This window comes from Parus major, chromosome 17 (genome assembly GCF_001522545.3).
Source record: "Parus major isolate Abel chromosome 17, Parus_major1.1, whole genome shotgun sequence".
In the NCBI taxonomy this organism is placed as follows: Eukaryota; Metazoa; Chordata; class Aves; order Passeriformes; family Paridae; genus Parus; species Parus major.
The window spans coordinates 1,082,331-1,102,208 of record NC_031785.1 but is presented as its reverse complement, the minus strand read 5'-3'; the positions used below and the strand labels follow the sequence as shown (position 1 = coordinate 1,102,208).

The window sequence follows — 19,878 nt, the reverse complement described above, 5'->3', positions numbered from 1 at the left end:
TATCTACAGCAAATGGAAACAGTAACATCAACATCTCCTGATGACCAGTGATACCCTGGTAGCAGGAAAGCAGTGTCTGTTGGAAGGGACAAGGGCAGCAATTCAGAACCACCAATGCTCACCATTTTCTTACATTCTATTAAATTAAAACTTATCAGATTAGACTTCTGCAGAGCAGTTTCACTCCTGCTGTTTTGTGCCTGGAGTGAGGTAACAAACAGTGCCAGCTGGTGCCTCGAGGGGCACACAGCTCTCACCTGGCTCAGACCTCTTGGGGTCAGCCCCAGAGCCCTTCAGGGCTGCATGAGCCTCACCTGATCTAAAGGAGGAGCAGAAAAGCAGCAGAAACAGCACCAGGTACAGACACACAGAGGAGATTGGGCAGAGCCTCTTTATTCTGCAGCAGCTGCTGTCTGAGCACCCACAGGGCTCAGGATGTGTCCATGGTTTGCACTGTCTCATCCAACACCTCAAGCTCCAGGTGTGCCACATTCTCTGTGAGAACAGCAGTTGTTCCTTTTTCACACTTGTACCTACCAAACCTAATAAAGAAATGGGGGAAAATTAATGTTGTAAAATTCTAGAACTGATCAGCTTTATAAGTTTCCTGTAACAGTCCAAAGTAAAGAAACTGTGCTTACTGCAACGTCTACATTGATTGCAATAAGTGACAGTGTTTCAGATAAATGAACAACTTCAGGAAACTGTTTACAACACTGCCATGTAACTGGAAAATCAGCGTGCTCTCAAAGTGGTGAGGGACATTTGTGCTGAAAACCAAAGACCAAACAATTTGCTTATGTTTTACAACTCTAGAATAATTCCACCAATGTATTAGCCTCTGTTCAGCTGCTGCTACAGCCTCTCCTTTGTGCTGTTTAGTTAAAGGTCCTACAGACTGCAGATCACTGACAGAACTTGGTATTACTGAAAACAGGCTTTGCGAGGCAGAGCAGGGACCCCACAAGAGCTTTCGGATCACTCACCTGTCCCCCTTCCTGTTGGCCACATCATATGGACGGAGGAAATCCAGCTTGTTCTTGCTGATGACACAGATGTCGATGTTGCTGCCAGAGCCCAAGTCATTGAAGATGCCGGCTGCGATGGCGTCTCGCACGAGCTGCTTGGCCTCCTCCTCCTGGGAAAGGTAAAAAGCTGTCACTGCCCCGGTGCTGGCATTTCCCAGGACACTGCTTCCCTGTGCCTGTGGAGGCTGAGCTTGGAACAATAAATGACACACCAAACCCTTCAATCACCAGGTACCCCAGACAAAATGCTGCACTTGGTTAGGTTTGTACCGCTTAAGTGAAACAAAAGAACTTTTGCTACAGTAATGGATACAACTAAGACACAGTTGCTAGGAAATGGAGTGCAACAGTGCCCATGTTACACAACAGCATTCAGGAGTATCTTTTACACAGAAACATTTCAAATGCATCAAAATATCCATTAGAATATTAAACCAGATCAGTAAGATCACATTCGACTAGCGCTGCTGCAGAGGCCTTGGGAACACGAGCATTGATGGCACCGGCAGCCTCCCCCGGTCATTCCAGCAGCACTGGCTCCCTCTGCAGCTCCCACGAATAGCTGGGGCTATTCCAAAGGAGCTGCTGGAAAAAATACCCACACTCAGCTCAGCACTATAGGGAACCATCTGACATGGCCTCAGCCCCTGCTATAACCCAGGCTGAGGAGCATGAAGAAATGTCACACAAAAACAACTTCCTTGATGTGCCATTTTAAATCATGTCAAAGCCAAGGCCAGGCCTGTGTCAGTGCCCATGCGTGCCTGTCCCTGGGCCAAGGACACATTTTCACTGACAAAGCCCCTCAGTCCAGCCTGTGCCCTGCAGCCTTCCCTTGGCACCACAGGCCTTGGAGAGCCCTGACCAGTGAGGGGACATCCTGCACCCTCAGCCCCACTGACCCTGTGCCCCTGTCACCTGGCCAAAGGGTCAGAGTGCAAGGAAAACAGATCTGAGTCCATATAAATATATAAATGGACATATGCATACATCATATATAACACAAATCTTTTCTGTAGCCTAGAAAGTACAAACCAGAGAATATAAGACCCATTATTTTCTCTCAAAGGTGTGTTACATACCTGAAAACACTGACTAGAGCTGCCTGTTCCAGTACAGAAATGGTAAGACTGGAACACATCCACGGACACAGAGGTGTGGACTCATTTTGTCCCCAGGTTGTGTGCAGCAGTGGCTGCTCAGCTCACCCAGCAGATCCTGCTGGAAAGCTGAGGCTCCCAGGCTCACTCCTCATTGCTTTGCTGCTATTTCACACCTTGGAATAATCTTCTGCCACCAGACACCAGGAACAAGAGATGGGGTCAACGCTGAATTTGATAAATGCAGCTTTTTCCAGTGTGGCTCATTTTCACAGCCTGTCTGTGCCAGGGCTCTGCCACGTGACAGCAGCAGTGCCAGGAGCGGCAGCTCCCGGCTGCAGCTGCTCCAGCCCAGAGTGCAGCTCAAGAGGAGCCCAAAATTAGCTCAGCTCCCACCCACCTGCCTGGGGCCTGCCCTGCACTCCCTGGTGCCCCTCTGAAGGGTGGGAATGACAGTATTCCTGTTCCAACACCCGGAGGAGCAGGGCACAGCCTCCACTGAACTATAGAAAAAACAGCAATTCTTCCTTCACACCCAGTTTTACAACTATTACTCTTTATAAAAAAAAATAAAAATTGAATTATGCCTCCTAACAAGCTGACTAGAACAATACAGTCATGTTGCAAAATTAATTCCTGTAGCTTTCCTTCAGTGTTTTGGGCAATAAAATCCTGCTAAGCAAGTAATTCCTCACTTAACTGACAGAAGCCTGTCAATGATTGTTGCAGACTAAGGTTATTTCAGTACTGTAGTGAAAGTAAATAAACTAAAGAAGTATGTGTAGATCTGTTTTAAGAACTAAGTGGTAGCAAAAGCAGAGTAATTTTAAGCTAGATGAGTGTTAGGGTAAGAAAAGTAGCTTAGGAAAACTACAGCAGATTGGTGCAGTTTGTTCTACTCTTAATTTTAATCTTTGAAATTAACACTGTAAATCTCACAGATTCCTCTAATTTAAATCTGATTTGCTTTTAAAAACGTACTCTATCACCCTACTGTTACCAAAATAGTTTAAAAAATACCCAGTAGCAGTCAGAAGAGCTGAGCTGTAAGTGCACTGAGGCAGCCACAGCAGAGAGCCCCGGCTGTAATCTCAGCTCCTTCACTGATACAGCGCAGCTCAGCCCGTGAACATGGAGTAATTGCCATTAGAAAATCCTGCCTCAGTGCTGCTCCCTGCTCCTCTTTACAATTTAGAAAGCTGAACAGAGTAGCCACAAGAAAAACCCAAAGTATTCCTTACAGAGATCCTCCATGGAGTTCAGCAAGGACTACTATTTACAGTCACAAAATAGGGGGTTAGCAGGAAAGTGCTGACACAGTCTCAAGTACAGGGCCCTCAATGAGTCACTGTAATAATTAATCTTAAAAAACCCTAAAAGTTCAGAGCATATAAAAGGAGCACTTCCTGCTTTATGGTTGCAAAGACCAAGCTAACTGGGAATATCCTCCTCTGGGGCCCCCACTGCTCCTTAAATGAGATTACAGCCGAGTGATGAACCGTACGGCGAGGCAGCGGTGACAAGCAGCACTTTATGGAGCGATCTGTCTGTCCCCATCACACAGGCCCCAATGTGTCCCTGGACTCCAATGTGCAGCTCCATTTACCTGCGGGTGACAAATGGGCAGCGCTTGGCAGAGGCGCAGCGAGGTCCAGCGCGCTGTAATGGTCAGCACAGCTGCGCTGTGGGACACAGCCCAGTTCATTACAGTGACCGGCAACGCGCCTTCCAAAGGGTGCCTGAGGAATAGGCAGTAAAGGCTAAAATAAATAACTCTGTGTGGAAGGCTAATCTGAAACACTGTTTGATAAATTATTTATAACACAGACAATTGTCTGCATTTAATATTGGCGCTACTGGTAGCATCTTTAAAAGATGATTTATGTGTTGTAATGCCATTAAGCTTTATATGGGCCCACTGCTGGCTATAAAGTCTGCTGAGATTTAGAGAATGAGTTTTAAACTGTCACTGCAACATCATAGTAGATAGAGCCTGTATTAAATCTTTACTTTAAACCTGTTATCTAGAGAGTTGCAGTTTGCAGACACTCAGAGCTGATGGATTACCTCTCACAGCTGCTCTGCCACGAGTCCCAAACAGCAACTTTTACACATTATTCTTGTATATGACTTGGATAACTTTCTCTTCTCACTTACATGATTTCCGAATTTCAAGTGCTACTGAAAGAAAAAAGAGACTTTCCTACAGGAGATGAGGTTACTTCTACATTGTATTAATACTGTCTTCACTAATAACCGGTAAACAAGTTTATCATTATGCTCCAGCAGCAAAGGGAGCAGCTGGAATGGCTTTGTGAACGTTATTTCCTCACATTTTGTAACCTCACAAGCAAGTTAAACAGGAGATGTCCCTTACAGATTTTAAAACTTTAGAAATTACTGATTTTTTTTTTTTCTCTTAGCAAAATAAAATTAATCCCTTCTTCAGGTCACCAGGATGCTGTTAGAGATGCAATACACAGTGCAGTTCTCCAAAGCAATTCTTAGAAAGATTTGAAATATAATGCACAATCAGCATAATATGAACATAAGCAAGTGTTTTTCTAAGAATAAACAAATGCAAATACTTATCATAAGAGTCTTTTACAATGAGATTTGTTCAAATACTATCATATAAAAAGTTGATACTACTTAAAGTGAGAATCCCCAAGACTTGTGTGGGAAGAGAAGGGAATAAAAAATAAAATAAAAAAATCAGAAGCTTCAGGAAAGACAATGACAATAAAAAAATAAATCCATAAAGGAGTGTTGGGAATTTGGGGGTAGCAGGCAATACTTCATGAAGGACATAAGCACCTACAGGAGCATAATGAGAGTCTGGAAGAGAATCAGCAGTGTAGAGGAGTGAGGGGCTGGGGTGGAGATCAGTCTGTAACTGAAGAGATGCTGAAGTCTGCTCTAAGTCCAAAGAGAAAAGCCTGAGAAGCAAAGGACTTTGTATTTCTTGTAAGGGAAGGCTGGAAGGCTCCAGCAAGAATAGATGTGGTTTGGCTGTCAGGAAAGGGGATGGCATGTGTCATTTAAACCACTCAGGTTTAACAAGTCTCCCCCCCAAATCTGCATTTCTAGTGCTGCCTCAGAATAAGAATGATACAACTTGTCATTTTTTGTTTTTTTTTTTTTAATTAGACCTATGTGTTTTATGTTCGGGTTCATTGTGACTGAAGTGTCAGTAAATGTTTATTTTTCTAACCATTTTCTGCTAAGAACTTTCCAAATAAACTGCTCAGTAGTCCCTAATTATTATTCTCAGAGATAACAGTTTTTTCCCATTCTGAGGAAGCTGCCTGTGAGCACAGGCTCATCCCCACCCCCTCTCTGATATCATACACCACCAGTATAATAAACCACGTTAATATTTCATACCAGGGTGAAATATGCTGGAGTATCAATTCAACATCTGCTGTCTTTAGGGTACTGGCGTCCCGCAGAGACACTTTCAATTTGTAATTGAGTTCTATACTGAATTAATCAGCAGTTTATCTTTTTTAGTAAAATAATGTCTTCCCCACTAACCTGGATTTACATTAACAATTTATGTCAAATTACCTGCCAAGACAAGAAACTTATATGATTCGGAACTACTATTCAATACCATTAGTTGCTGTATGTCATTCCCTACACGGGGATTAGTACAATCCATATTTCCAATGGCACAGAATTAAATTACAAGCTCTTCTCACAACTATGGGATTTCTTTTAATACTATTCCCATTCTCTGAACTAAGAGTGATTAAAAGAAATTGTTCAATCAATCACTTAGCAAAGTTCAAGGGTTTTTAGGGAACTGATTCTCAGAATGGGAACTGGCATAACAGCACCAGAGCTGTAACTCCTGCCAGGCTGCAGCTCCTCTGGCCCTGCTGTGCTGCTCTACAGTAACACACTGACCCTTAGCCACAAACACATGCAAACCATGCAAAAGACTATGGTTAAAGTTACTTTATGTTACTGCATATAAAAAGATTAATGTCAAGCAGTAACACATCTGGTTTCAAATAAAGCAAACCCTGCTCATCTTAATATTGCTTTACCTCTGATAAAAGGATGGAAGGGAATGAAGGTCAACATATCATTTGGAAAAGAAGCCTTGGGCCCTCTGGTAATATATCCTTCCTAATACACCAAAATGCTCCATAAAGCCCAGGCTGGCTCCCACCTCCTCCTCATTCTCTCTCACAGCAATTGCCCTCGGCCCCGCCGGCCCTCGCCGCGGGAGCAGCACTCGGGCTTTGTGCCATGTGAAATATTTTCCAGTACATTTTGCCTGTGTTCCGCAGTTATGGGAGATATACAAACTGGAACAATTTAAACTGGAACACCTGCTCCTGAGAAATGCATCAAAAATAATTACCTGTCCTCCCCCTACCCTGTGCAGTGAAATGATCTCTTAACACAGAGCCCTGCTTCTGGCCAGCTTGTCTATACTATTATGGACAAAGTTTAACTGTTACTTTCATAAAGGTGAAGAAATTGTTGCTCTTTGTCATGCAGCAAGGCCCAATTTACACAAAGGCAACATTTATTTCCCTTGATACAGTTTGCAATCAGCAAACTGGAAGGCAGCACTGTTGGGATCTCGGGCTGGTGCTGCTGGCAGTGTCCCACCAACTTCAGCACACAAATTGGGCTTTCATTCATTCAGAAAGCATCCCACAAAACACCTCTCCTGCAATCCCATCCATGCCAGAGCATACTTAGCTGGCATATTCCAAACCAGATTTCCTGCTTAACACTAGTTCCACAAAGGAAATTGATCCAGGGCACAGTTCTGTGAAAGATGATGAAAACAGTACAAACTGTCCAACATGTCAAGCAGAAACCAGGCTGCCACAGGATAATTGTGATCTAACCTAAGAATAAGAAACAGGTATGATAAGCCTTTATTTTCTGGCTGACTGTATGCACTAACACCTGATATTTACCCATGGAAATCCATGTCTCCAGGAGACACGAACACAGCTATGTCAGGAAAGCTGAAAACTGCAGTGCCACAAGCTCTGGCAGCAAGGAGTGAAGATATGCCACTAACAGCCTCAGTTCCTGTCACTGGATAATGAAATACACAGATACACAGGGCACAGAGACACAAAGTCCTGATTTTTGCTCACCAAGTCAGATTTCCCCCCCTCTCCATTTACTTAATTCCATATTTGACACCAACAGGCGTTCAAGTATCTCAGGCAGCCTCTCCAGCCTAACTCCCATAGTCTGGCTTGATCTCCATTGTCTGCTGCCAGAGTGGAGTCCACAAACCTCCCAGCAAGTGGTCACCGTCCTGTGGAGTCATTAAAGCTGCGGTGTCAGCTGGCAGGATCAGCCGCGGCTGCCACACCTGAGCCCGAGCTGATCACCATCACTAATGAACACAGGGCTCATCTGCAGCCTGTCAGCGCTCCCGAGCCCCCGGCACACAGACACGGGCGACAACACTGGGGAGACAACTATTGCTGAAGATTAGAGACTTTTGACAGATTCCAAAAATAGCTCAGTATTGTTGTCAGTAGTTAATAAACAAAAATAATTCTACCATATTGAGGGACAGTAGGAAATGTGAGCACAGGAACATTTGAAGGATCTATGTGTCAGCTGCTGAAAAATGGAAGAAAGTGACATGTTACCATAATATTTTATAGTGTGCCTGATGTATTTTTTTTTTTACTGAAATAAGAGGTGCACAGTGAAAGATGCATTCAGGCTACTTTGCATTTCGATACCGCAAAGATCCCAGAGCATATGGAGCATCTCGAGGAAAACGCTCTCTGTGCCTCAGCTACTTCACTCAGGGATTAGGGGCTACTGAAAACCACTTCTCCCAAACCTGCCTGCCAAACTGCTCATCAGATTGCTCCCAGCCCATGTAGGTCCCACCCAAACAGGTGAGCCAAAGCCCCCAGTGCAGAGCGGTCACTAAAGCACACCAGGGGATCACCCCGCTCTGGTGGGCCGAGCTGCAGGTTTTGGGACAGCACAGCTGCTGCAGCACCAAGAGGGCCTGTGCTCCACATGGAACACACTCAGAACAGTCCTCTCTTATTCATCTGTTCTTACCCTCCAGGGTATTTTTGTTTTCATCCAGTACCACTTGATTTCCTGCCACATTTAAGAAATGATACAATAAATGACTGTAAATACAATCATTTGTTGTGATCTAAAAATAATTATTGTGATCTGAGAAATAATTATTAAGTATCTTCCAGACTATCTCCTATCTCCTTTCTTCCAGCTGTTCTGCTCCTGAACTCACAACTCCAAGATTTACTTTCTTTTCTTTGCAGAAGTTTTGTTTTCTGTTGCTTCTAATTCTCTTCCTTTTGGAGCCTCTTTTTAACAAACCTGGCTATTTTGATGAACTACAGAAAAGAAATTAAGTTACAAGAAGCCTTTCCTTGTTTAAACAGCAAGTCTACAACATAACTCCACTGTGCATCAAGTAATTCTACAGACAAAATGCTTCTATTTTTCAAACACCAGAAATCAAATACCAGAAGAAAATATATCCCACTCCCTATCTCCTGAGGAGTTCAATCACCACAGGATAGATAAACCCAGAATTCCAGCATTTAATACTGTAGACATTTTTTTCCCAGCTCACAATGCTTTCCATATCCACTGACTCAAGAGTATTTCTTTGCTATTGTTTAACACCAGAAGGCACAAATGCATTTACAAAATGACTGTAAGGTTTAAAAATGTGGCGACTCTATTGAAAGAAAAATTGGCTGCAATGAGAGATCTGAGCTCCATTAGATGTGCTGTTCTTCCACTTACGTTTTTTAAGGTAGATCTATAGCTGCCCACATGACAGATTAATATTGTTCCACAGTAGTTAGGTGCTTGGCATTACATTTTTGAAGCATCTAGAGGCCTTCAGGGCTGAAAGTGTTCCCATCCTCAGCGATCTATAATGGTTCCTCTAGAGGCCAGCACTCCTTCCCAACAAACCCTGCCTCCATAAATCAGGCTGCACAAGTGGCACTCAGGGACGTCACCATCCATCTCCACAGCTCCTCTGAAGGATGTTGGGTAAAGATCATCTCCCAGCACTGCAGCCAGGGAAAGGACCATCACAGTTGGCACTGATAAAGCATGTGCTACTTAAATCTGAAGACACACTAAGTCTATGGAAAAAAACACATCCTGCTGGTGTTAGCATGCCTCAGGCACTGGGAGAAGCTTCAGCAACTCATCTTCAAAAGGCAGAGAGCCAGGGCTCTAGAAACCTGCAAAAATTGGCTAAGCCTGCAGTCTTTTTTATTTTATTATTTTTTTATTTTTTTTTTAGTTGAGCATCTTCAAAGTCTACGATTCTAACTGTAGGGCACAGCAGCTGCCACTGCAGATTTGATCCTCTCAGCTTTTGGCAGCTCTCAACTTGAAATTCTAGCAAAAGAATTTTTCAAGTTGCTATTATTGCCTGTCATGGATTTATAAATATTGTGCACTATCTGCTGTGGCATGGCTCTCCTGGGACACCAGTGCATGCCAAAAGCATAACAGAATGAAAAACAGTTCCTATTCTTCAAATAAATGCTAATTTTTTTTTAACTGTGCTCACACGATGCGTTTGGTGATCAGCTTCAATAGTACAGAATATATATCAGAGGCAAAAAAGCTGATTGTCTTTTCCAGTAGTATTCAGCTGCTACTTTCATTAAGCTTGTTTAATTACATTCCAGATGCTAATTTGCAAGTTGATACCAGAGGGTGCAGGACAGTTTGCCTTTGAATCATTTTTCTGTGATGTGATGGTCTTGAAGCACACCACTACCCTCCAGTAGCCCTAGCAAGCTATTCTGACAATTAGTGCAAAAGAAAGGAGCATTGATCTTGACAGGAAAATATTAATTTTCTATGTATTTTATTAAATTAATCTCCAGCAATTTTATCTTCATTGCCATTTCATTGCAAGCTTTATGTAAAATATACATAGCATACTTCAGATTTAATTTGGATTCATTTCAATAGAAGTATTTGTTATTTTATTAATTTACTGAAAAAAACCCCACTTTGACTTAGAATGTAAACACAAACTCACAGGCGTAACACAATATGAAGAGGAAGTGTTTAAGAATACAGTTGAGCTTTATCACATGAAACTTTGCTGGTTTGGTTAATACAATTCCTGAATTGTTATTAAATAACAGATTATCCAGGAAAGCCAAAGGAAGGGTTAAGGTGCATGCAAGTCTCAAAGATCTAAATATCTATTTCAACAAATTGGTAGGCTGCATTTCTACATGCTTGTTATAAGTGACTATCTGCTGCCACGTATGGTTGTGTGTGAAGACAGTTTAATGAGGATGACCTTTCTAAATAGGAAAATTTAGAGATTACCAGTTTTTGGTGCCTTTTTCGGTTGCTCTTACACAAGAAAGGACTTAAAATCCTAGCTTGAAAGCTCGCTGAGAATAAATGAAAATTTTTCTTGCACAGCACAGCTCTTTACCATTTGTATCTTGGAAAGAGGACTATTGTGCTGTAGCTGCTGCTTCCAGGGATTTGCAGTCCATGTTTTCAGTGGAATGGCACACATGCCAAGTGCACAATCACAGAGGAGGCTGGAAAAGGAGACTCTCGTTCTTACAGCAGCACGAGGGGAGAGGGAAAAACAGTCTTCCTCTCTCTCTCAAGTGGCTCTATCAGCCATCTGGTGTGAGGATCCTTCCCAGAGACACTTGGGAGCCTATTAAACATATTTCAGTATTTCTGATAACAATTGTAAATAATACTAGAGGCCAAAAGTCCAGTGTCTTCAGATGCTGCCCAAATCACAGGAATCCTGGTCCCACTGCGTGTCCTTAACTTTGCACACCTACAACTCCTGCTTACGTACTGACAGGAGAGGGGCTAGGCATAATTGGAAATCTGCTTATTACTAATGCTGAAGCAATTAACTAATGGAAAACTTCTCAAAACAAGGTGGGGAGGTGACTGTTTTATTAAAAATCTGCTGGAATTGTACACTGTGATTTGTCAGGAGATGTACCAAGGTACAACAGATCATCTCACATTTTAAGCTTCATTTACTGGCTTTATAGAGGAACTGTGGATTTATGGGACCATCACCTACAAACACAGTGCACTTGAAGGGGAGGAAACGACCCACAGAAATGAGGAGCTGCATTACAAAAATGAGGAGCATCTGAAAGACCTCTACTGATAGTAAACTAACTTTCCTTTTCTACATCATTCAGTGATAGTGAAGCTCTCCAAGCTTCATTTTATCTGCCTTTTAGGCTGAAATGACTGCAACTGTTAGTGTTACAAGTAATTTTTAATGGGTTCAAATTTCAATCTTGTGTTCAATTCTCATTTTTTCTTCACTGTGGAATTATTAATCAATTGGAAGAGAAGGAGCATTTTCAGAAAGTCCAAAGAGATTAATGTGGTTTAAGAGGACTTGACATTCCTGAGGCATTTTATGAAATACAGTTACAGAAAACCCTGTAATTATTTTATAGTTAATTTCATCTGGACTCTCAGGGTTTATATTAGCAGTAGGATATAACCAAATGCAACAAATACTACAAAAAATACAAAAATAATGCACTGGATTCATTTGTAAATGAATAGCTTACTCTGATCTTATGACACTCTAGCTTTTAGCTCTCCTAAATGGTTTTTTATAACTACAATCAAGTATTTTCCATTTTTTATCAGTATCATCAGCAAAACACAACAATTATGAGTCTTATGAGCTGATAATCAGCTTTTAAGCAGATATTAAAACCGCAAACACTAGTTCTGAATATACAAAATCAACCAGAATTTTTTTTATGTACAGCCTGGACACTTTTTGTTGCATTCTCTTTTCGAGACTGAGAGAGAAGAACAGACTGACAGAAAAGCAACAACACTGACTGTGCAAGGGCTGGTAAATTCCTGAAGTCAACTATAACCAGTAAGCTGTATGTTTTTAAAGCCTTCACCTACATTCAAATCACACATTTTCCCATATATAAATATACGTTTTTGCAAATTTATTTATTTTACCCATCAGTTTTTACAGTTTTGCAGTAAATTGAACTTAGTACATTTTAAGTGCAGCTAAACTAGAGCAGATTTACCTTTTTTAGAGTTTCAAACCTCCTGAATTTTTATGATCACAAGGATTGCTGAGGGAAGAAACACTGAGGTTTAAAATCCCAAGACTTACCTCCATGTCGGGTTTGTATTTATCTTCAAACACTGCCATGGCCGCGAGCGATCCAGAACCTGTGGTGACAACACCAGGACACCCCTTTAGCCAGTGCATTTAGGTATGGCAGTTTTTTTAGAGAAAAACACAGTACATCTCATCAGCACAAACCAAACTGAAGCTCACCTTAGCTTCCTCTGCACTGTACAGTGTCTACATTAAGTCAGAACCCGGTTTAATCCTGGGTACAGTTTGTGGGCACAGACTTGGCGCAGGCCCATCCTGACAGCCCTTCCTGCTTACGTTTTGAACATGAGATACACAAACAAGGTAAGAAACAGAGTTAAGGGAATGCCGCAGTTTGCAGTCCCTACTCCTCCATCCCTCCTGCCCCACTTCTGTGCCTGCCCCTCTTACAGGGGTGCTGGAATGAGGAGATGGCTCCCACCCTGAGGATGAGCAGCCCAGCAGTAGGAACAGGGCAGGGGGCTGCTGCCACCAGCCAATTTCCCCTGTAGTTAAATAGTTAATTGTGCTCCTGCTTTGTGCCATTCTTTTTACAATAATGAACAGTAACAACTGAACAAAATGCCAGAGACAAAACCATGAGTTTAACGTTCCTCTCCAGAAAGGACAAACTAGAAGTGCAGTGATGGAACAGGAGCCATCTCTGCCCAAAGCACTGAGACTGCAGAGTTATAAATGTGCTTTTCATGAATTAACACAAAAAGCAGGATGGTACTATTTGAAACTGTAAACTTGCTTTGTTCAGAAAGAGTGAGCCTTCACAGAGATTTTCCTGTCTGTCGGTGGCCCTACCCATATTTCAGAGAGCACTACTTTTGGGGAGTGAATAAAGTTACCTGCAATTTTTTACTCCAATTAGAAGATTTTCTGGCATTTATTACTTTTTAACTTGTTTTGCATAGCGCTATCTGTTTAGCTGGGTCACAGAGAAAGCCATATTTCCTATTTAAAATGATTTGTGTATATCGCTTGACCACCTCAATGGTTTAGTGAAAGCAAAAGGCAGCGATTAAACAGTTTCAAATGAGGTGTCCTGCTGATTTTATCAAGTCTGCTGAATGTATAATGAAAAAGGAGAAGCTGACAGTGACACTGTTGAGAAAATACAGACTACCTTAGCTGAACCATTTAAGGAGGTCCAATTATAGATCAAATTTAAAGGGTTGAAACAGCAGATTTACAGACACAAATCAATGAACATGGTAATCCCGATGAATATGACAGATATTCCTGTTACAGAATATTGCTGTGGTTGAGGATCATTACCTTTACAGTACCAAATACATCACATCTAAAAGCAGTAGGACACTCTAAGTGTGTACTTGTATTACAGGCAATGACTATTCATTTACACCGTGGAGCAATACACAACTCCATTTTTTAAACGCTGAAACTGAGAATAAAGAAGATTTTTAAGCAACTAATAGCAAAACTGAACTGCTGATGCAAACAGCTGATATCACAGAACCAACCACAAATAAAAGGAATTTTACTGACCCTTCAAACAAGGTCAAAATAAAGTGTATGCCAAAACAAATAAAGGAACCTGAAAAACAAAATAATAATTCTTCAGGGATGACATTTCTAATATTTCTAATGAGGGGGGAAAAAAAATCTGGGCTATGGTCTCAAACCAAGCCCACATTCTTGCCATACCCAAATGATGGCCTACCATGAGCTGAGTGGGAATCCTCAAAGCTGGAAAACAACGCTATTCTTGGGGAAAGGTTGACAAAATCAGAAGACAAAAACTAGAAAATGTGCAAGAAATAAAATATAAAATGTAATATCTGACCTAATTTACTACATTAGGTATTTAGTTAGGAAAAAGTGATCATAATTTCTTAGAACTTCTACTGACAAATACAAAATTATTGATAACACAATTGCATACATGGCTCAGGCTGAATTCCTCCAGCTCTTTTTAAAAACAACTTCCCAAAAGAAGCTGTGGGCAGGAAGTCAGTAAGTTAAAGAAAAAAAAAAAAAAAAGGAAAAAGAAAAAAGGAGGGGGAAATCTTATGTTATAGTACATGAAATCCTTTATACATAAAGAATTACACTTAATTATTTATCTCACTATGTTACCAAGACACAAATAAATGCCAAATCTACTATCAACCTTAAATAAATAAATCCAGACAGTCCTATAATGTAATTTTTCAAAGAGTTGTTTAAAGTCTTAACTTAATTAAACCTACATGTAGACATTTACAGCTGAAAACCAAGATCCTAAGGAGGTTCTGGCAGAACAGGAAGCTGGAAAAGCTGAATAGACTCACTTCTTTTTTTCTCTAGTGTTTATAAATCCTAAACAAGCTTGCATTTAAAAAATTGCCTTAGCAAAAGCTTCCCAGCACAGCTAAGCATTCTCTGAAAGAACAGATTTTCCTGATCATAAATAGCACAATGAAAATTCTTCACTGTTCCCAGCACCAGATGTAAGCCCCGTGTTTTCAGAAACACCAGTCATCGCACACATCTGAGTGTCTCCATCAAAACAAAGCATGTTTGACAACAGCAACAGGAACTGTTGTGGAAAACCCTCCTGGCATGCTGACATGCCCTGGAGCACAGAGCTGAGCAAAGCCCACCTGCACTGCTGGGACTGGCCTGGACATGCAGCCATGGACAGTCACTCCCGTGGTGAGAACTTCACTATCCCACTGCACCGACCTCCCTCTCCTTGTCAAATTCCACTCGCCATCCAAACAACCCCACAATGTTCCAACTACTCCAACTGCCTCGTGAAAGCTGCATTGTGACAGGAGAGCAGGCAATAAAACTGGGAACTTAAGTAAACACTGCAAGTACGGTTTTCTTACTGCAGTTCCTATAAAAACACAGAAAACTTGGATATTAAGGGTCTATGGAGAACTTGTTTGTGTGTGGGGAAACAGCTGCTCTCTTGTCTGTGCACTCAGTGCGCACCAATAATTCGTTTTTAACAAGCATGCTTTGCCTTTATGCAGAAACAAGCTTCACAGTTCCCAAACATAAGGTCTGGAGAAGGATAAAATCCAAACACGACAAAACACCATCCATTAACTCAGGGTGGATTCCCCACCTCATGCACATGGTAACCAATTTAAGTCACTACCAGTTCAGATTCAGCAGCAATTCAACCTTAAATCCATTAAAACTCCAGGAAAGCTGTGTGATAGTGTGTCATTAAATAGTGTCTTTACCTGAGCTCAAAGTAACACCAAACCAGGTTTTTATTTTAGGTAAGATTTCAAAATAAGCTCTGCAGAAATAGGAAATTTTCTTTGTTGGATTTATTTTTTACACGTTTGAAGTTTGTCTCTTCTGTATGTGAGCAATAAGAATAATTAAACAAAGGATAATTGGCAAAGTCATCATTTATTTGTATTATATAGGACTCAGGAAAAAAAACCCTTTCAGATATTTAAAATCCACTAACTGCTAAAAATGCTTACATTTAACATCAAGTAAAAAATGCCATCTCAATTCCAAAGAATTTGCTTTGCATATATTCGCAGTAAGCTAAATTTTAGAACCAAATATTCGGGAAGCATTAATCCAATAGCTACACACATAAAAAATATTGATTGCAAACAAATTCTACAGGACTACAGAAGCTGAACTACTCAGAGGCAAATGCTTTCCAATCTCCTGATTAGCATGAACCAGGTAAGTTATGAAATGATAAGAGAATTTACTGTTCTCTTCTTTAAGTAACATTGGTCATTTCCTGAATATTTACAACCAAGTTAAGTTTTCTGCATACAACTGTAATAAATTGACTTTAAAAATACCATCTGGTCTTCACTTGAGCAGTTGTACCACTTCAGTATTGATTTAAAGTGAAAGTTAATTATTGATACATAGCAAAAAAGTGCAGCTCACAATAAATTTCACTGCGAATTGCAACTGAGGGAGCTTTTCTAAAGCAGATACACTGGATCTTTTCAGCAGAACCTTCACTGAAGACAAGTTCTCATTGCCAAGCACAGTCCACCTCCTCACCCAAGGACCTGTTTGCTGCCACACCAGAGGATGTGCAAAGCTTTGAGAGCAACATTTAGCACTTCCTCATCCATCACTGCCAAGGCTCCCTGACAGGGCATTTATTCACACACACTCATTGTTATTCAATTTGCTGCTCATCCCAGGTAAGAATTCTGTGATCTCGGCAGCCCCTTGGATTGGGATCATTTTTCAGCGTGGCTCCTGGCTGGGGGCTGGCTCCCAGCAGTGGGAGTTCTTGCTCTGCAGCACGACACTGCCACTGCGTGAAGAGCTGATTTATGAATATGAAGCACCACTGGCACCAGGGGAGCAGCTCCAGCCACGAGAGACTCCTGAACACTCTGCCTGCTTCCAAAAGCTCAACTACACACTTCAAGAGCTTTAATTTTATGCATGCATTTCATTATAGGCCTTGGCCAGAAGCTTTCCTAGACAAGCCAAGCAATCAGACAATCTTGCATCGTTTGCTGAAATCCAATTTTGTCCTTTGTCAGCATAAACAGTTTAATTTGATGTTCTCACTCCTGAGTAAGCACTGTGCACCTTTTAAATCTCTCTTGCAAGACAGGACACCACTCTGTCCATCCAGACAGATCACCATCCCAAAATAAAACTCAACTTCTCAACCACATTTCCCATTTAATACTTCATTTCCAGAAGTTAACTGACCAAACATACCTACCCTGATTTAATAAACCACCTTTAGAACATATGGGGGAAAAAACCCCACCCAACAAACAACAGACTAGTCTAAATAAGACTGAAATACAATTCCATCTGCTATCTTTAATTTGACTTTTCATAGTTTTTCTGCTGTCTCGATTCTATCTTTCTTCTAAATGCATTAGCTAATTTTTTTAGTAAAACATATCCTGGTCACTGGAAGAAGTGCCAGTGCACCAGGAGTGGGAAGGTGAAGGACCCTGATGCTGAGAAGGGCTTTGTCTGACAGCGTGGCCAAAAGCAAAGTGTGGGCACCAGCCACACACCTGGTACTACCCACAACACACCGAAGTTTAAGCTACACGGAACTTAATCCTCTGATACTCTACTTCCCCCTCGTTTGAACTCAGCCTGCTACCACGCTATTTTTGTGAAGGAAAGAGGAGCTGCCGGATTTCCCGACAGGCCACGTTTTAAAGCTTTTAAAACTGAGGCAGGAAAGCCAGCATGTACGGAGTGCAGAGTGTGTGTCGCGGCCCCACGGCCCCTCACGGTCCCCCTCACGGCTCCCGGGTCTCACGGCCCCCCACAGCCCCTCACGGCCCCCCACGGCCCCGTGATGACGTCACGTGGCCGTGCCGCCGTGCCCGGCCCGCTCGCGCCCCCCAGCGGCCGCCCACCGCCGCGCCCGGCCCGGCCCCGCTAATTGCGAGTTAATCACGGCCTCGCTACACCGCCACCCGCCCCGGCTAAAACAGCAACCTCCGCTACCTTCAGCAACAGCCTGAGCAGGTGTTTTAGCCAAAGGTGCAAGTCAGAAACGGAAAATATTAATGAGAATCTATAAATGTGTATTTTCCCACCACAGAAGCAGCACTAAAGCTGCACCAGGCACAGGCTAACTGATTTACTAATCTGATACACTTGGTTTTCAGATCAGTTTTCTGATATATTTATTTGAACTTTCCTTTACACTTCCATGGCTCTACCAAGCATAAGCTTCCGTTTAAAATAATCCAAGTCTTCCAAAGAAAACACAAGTCCCCAGGTGAAATTTATATGAACCACGTGTTAGGACAATCTCCAAATCAAGTTTGTGAGGGTATTTTTTTTCTTTCAGCAAGATTTTGGGATTCCCACAATTCTTGTGATTTACGGTGTGGAACAGACACAGCAACATTCCAAATATCAGTTTCCTGGCAGCTGAGTTTTATCTCAGCCCATGTTTGTGACAAAACAGAACGGCGCACCTGCCTTATAGATATAACTTTATCTTTGTAGTCTAAGGCCACACAGCTCCCAGCAAACAATGGGATTTAACTTTACAATCTAAGTACCAATGTGAAGCGTGCCCTGGCCCGCGGGAGCAGCACTCACCCATGGTGACGTAGGGCAGCTTGTCGGTCGATCCGTGGGGGTGGATGCTGTACAGGTGGGGGCCTGTGACATCCACTCCCCCCAGCACCAGCGCGGCACCGATGTAGCCTTGGTACCTGGGAGCAATGTTTGGCTGTGAGTCTGAAACTGTTTAACACAATACATAAATTTATAATATAATAAACATTATTAAAATATAATAAACACAATAAAATTGGGAACTGCTCCACAACCAGCTGGGTACAGCTCTGTACTAAACAGGCTGCTTTTACCAGCTGGCAGCAATCAAAGAAACGTACTAAAATATGGTTTATTTCAGTGTCCAGCAGACTTTCTGAGGCAATGATTCTATTACAAATCACAGGAAACTGTTTTACAAGCTTGCACATTACTCTACTACTGGTCCAGCCTTCTCACCACAAGGATACACAGTAGTTAGTTTTCATGGATGCAACTATGCATTCTATTTTTGTTGTGTGATCATTGCATTAATTCTCTAAAATACCACAGACTCTTTTTCTCTTCCAGCTCAGTTAAGAAGCTCATGAAGCAAAGAGCAATTATGAAATCTTTCCCGAAGTCTCATTATGGAGGTTAAGCAAGCTGAGACAGGATGCTCCTTAAGCATTATTATTTGGGGGCTTTAATAAAAAACTGTTAATAAAGAAGAAATCCACTCAGTTACCTGAACAGCATCTGCTTGAGCATCCGATTGGCCGTGACAACTCGTGGGAGCCGTCCCGTGGACAGGGAGTGGAGCTCCAGGTTGGAGGAGATCAGCTGAGTTGTCATCTCAGTGTCTGCAGCTGTTCCGGCACCGCAGCAGCTGAGGAACAAGATGAGCAAATGAGGAAAAGGAGACAGAAACCTCACACAACAAGCAGAAATTTTCCCACTGTAAAATTGAGGGAATTAAGTTCTCACACAGAGAGCATAGAACAAGAGAGCCTGCTTAAGTGTAAACAGAATACCATGAACCTTACTAACAAAATATCATTTTGAAACAGGGCTTAATATTTGCTGTTAGTAAAGAACACAGCTAAAAATCCCAGTACCAACATCATTATGCAATAACGCACACAATTAACAATTTACTGCCCAACCAAAATCCACAATACTTACTAGATATTAGGGGAAATGAAGTGTATTTTGGAACAGTTCTTGTCAGCAACAACCATCCCCTCAGTTGCTCTCGTATCCGCTCCGAGCACGATGCCATCCTGCAGGAAGAGAGAATGATTCCTAAAGCCGCGATTTCCCCAGGAGGCAGCTCGGGGCTTCGGGATGAGGCCGGGGGTGACTCAGCAGCGCGGAGCCTCCGCCGCGGGCCCGGCCTGGCCTCACCCCTCGCCCGCCTCACCTTGAAGATGACGCCGGCGATGGTGGTGCCGGTCTTGCGCGGCGCGGGCACTCGCAGCCCCTTCTTGACCAGCTCGGCCTCCAGCAGCGAGTTCCTGCAACACAGGAGGCGAGTGAGGCCGGGTGAAAGGCTCCCCCCGCCGCCCCCCGGCCCCGCGTCCCCCGGCCC

At 42.4% G+C, this 19,878-nt stretch overlaps 1 protein-coding gene across 1 annotated transcript; it reads right to left on the bottom strand.

Moving 5' to 3' along the window:
• Positions 1-370: 370 nt before the first annotated feature.
• Positions 371-19,827, bottom strand: PSMB7 (proteasome 20S subunit beta 7). Its single transcript, XM_019008423.2, has 7 exons — positions 19,711-19,827; positions 19,473-19,570; positions 19,036-19,176; positions 18,351-18,466; positions 12,309-12,367; positions 987-1,138; positions 371-542 (listed from the first exon to the last, which is right to left on the bottom strand). Exons 2-7 carry the CDS (start codon positions 19,526-19,528, stop codon positions 431-433), a joined length of 636 nt encoding a protein of 211 aa, XP_018863968.1. The 5' UTR covers positions 19,529-19,570; positions 19,711-19,827; the 3' UTR covers positions 371-430.
• Between the last annotated feature and the right edge of the window lie 51 nt (positions 19,828-19,878).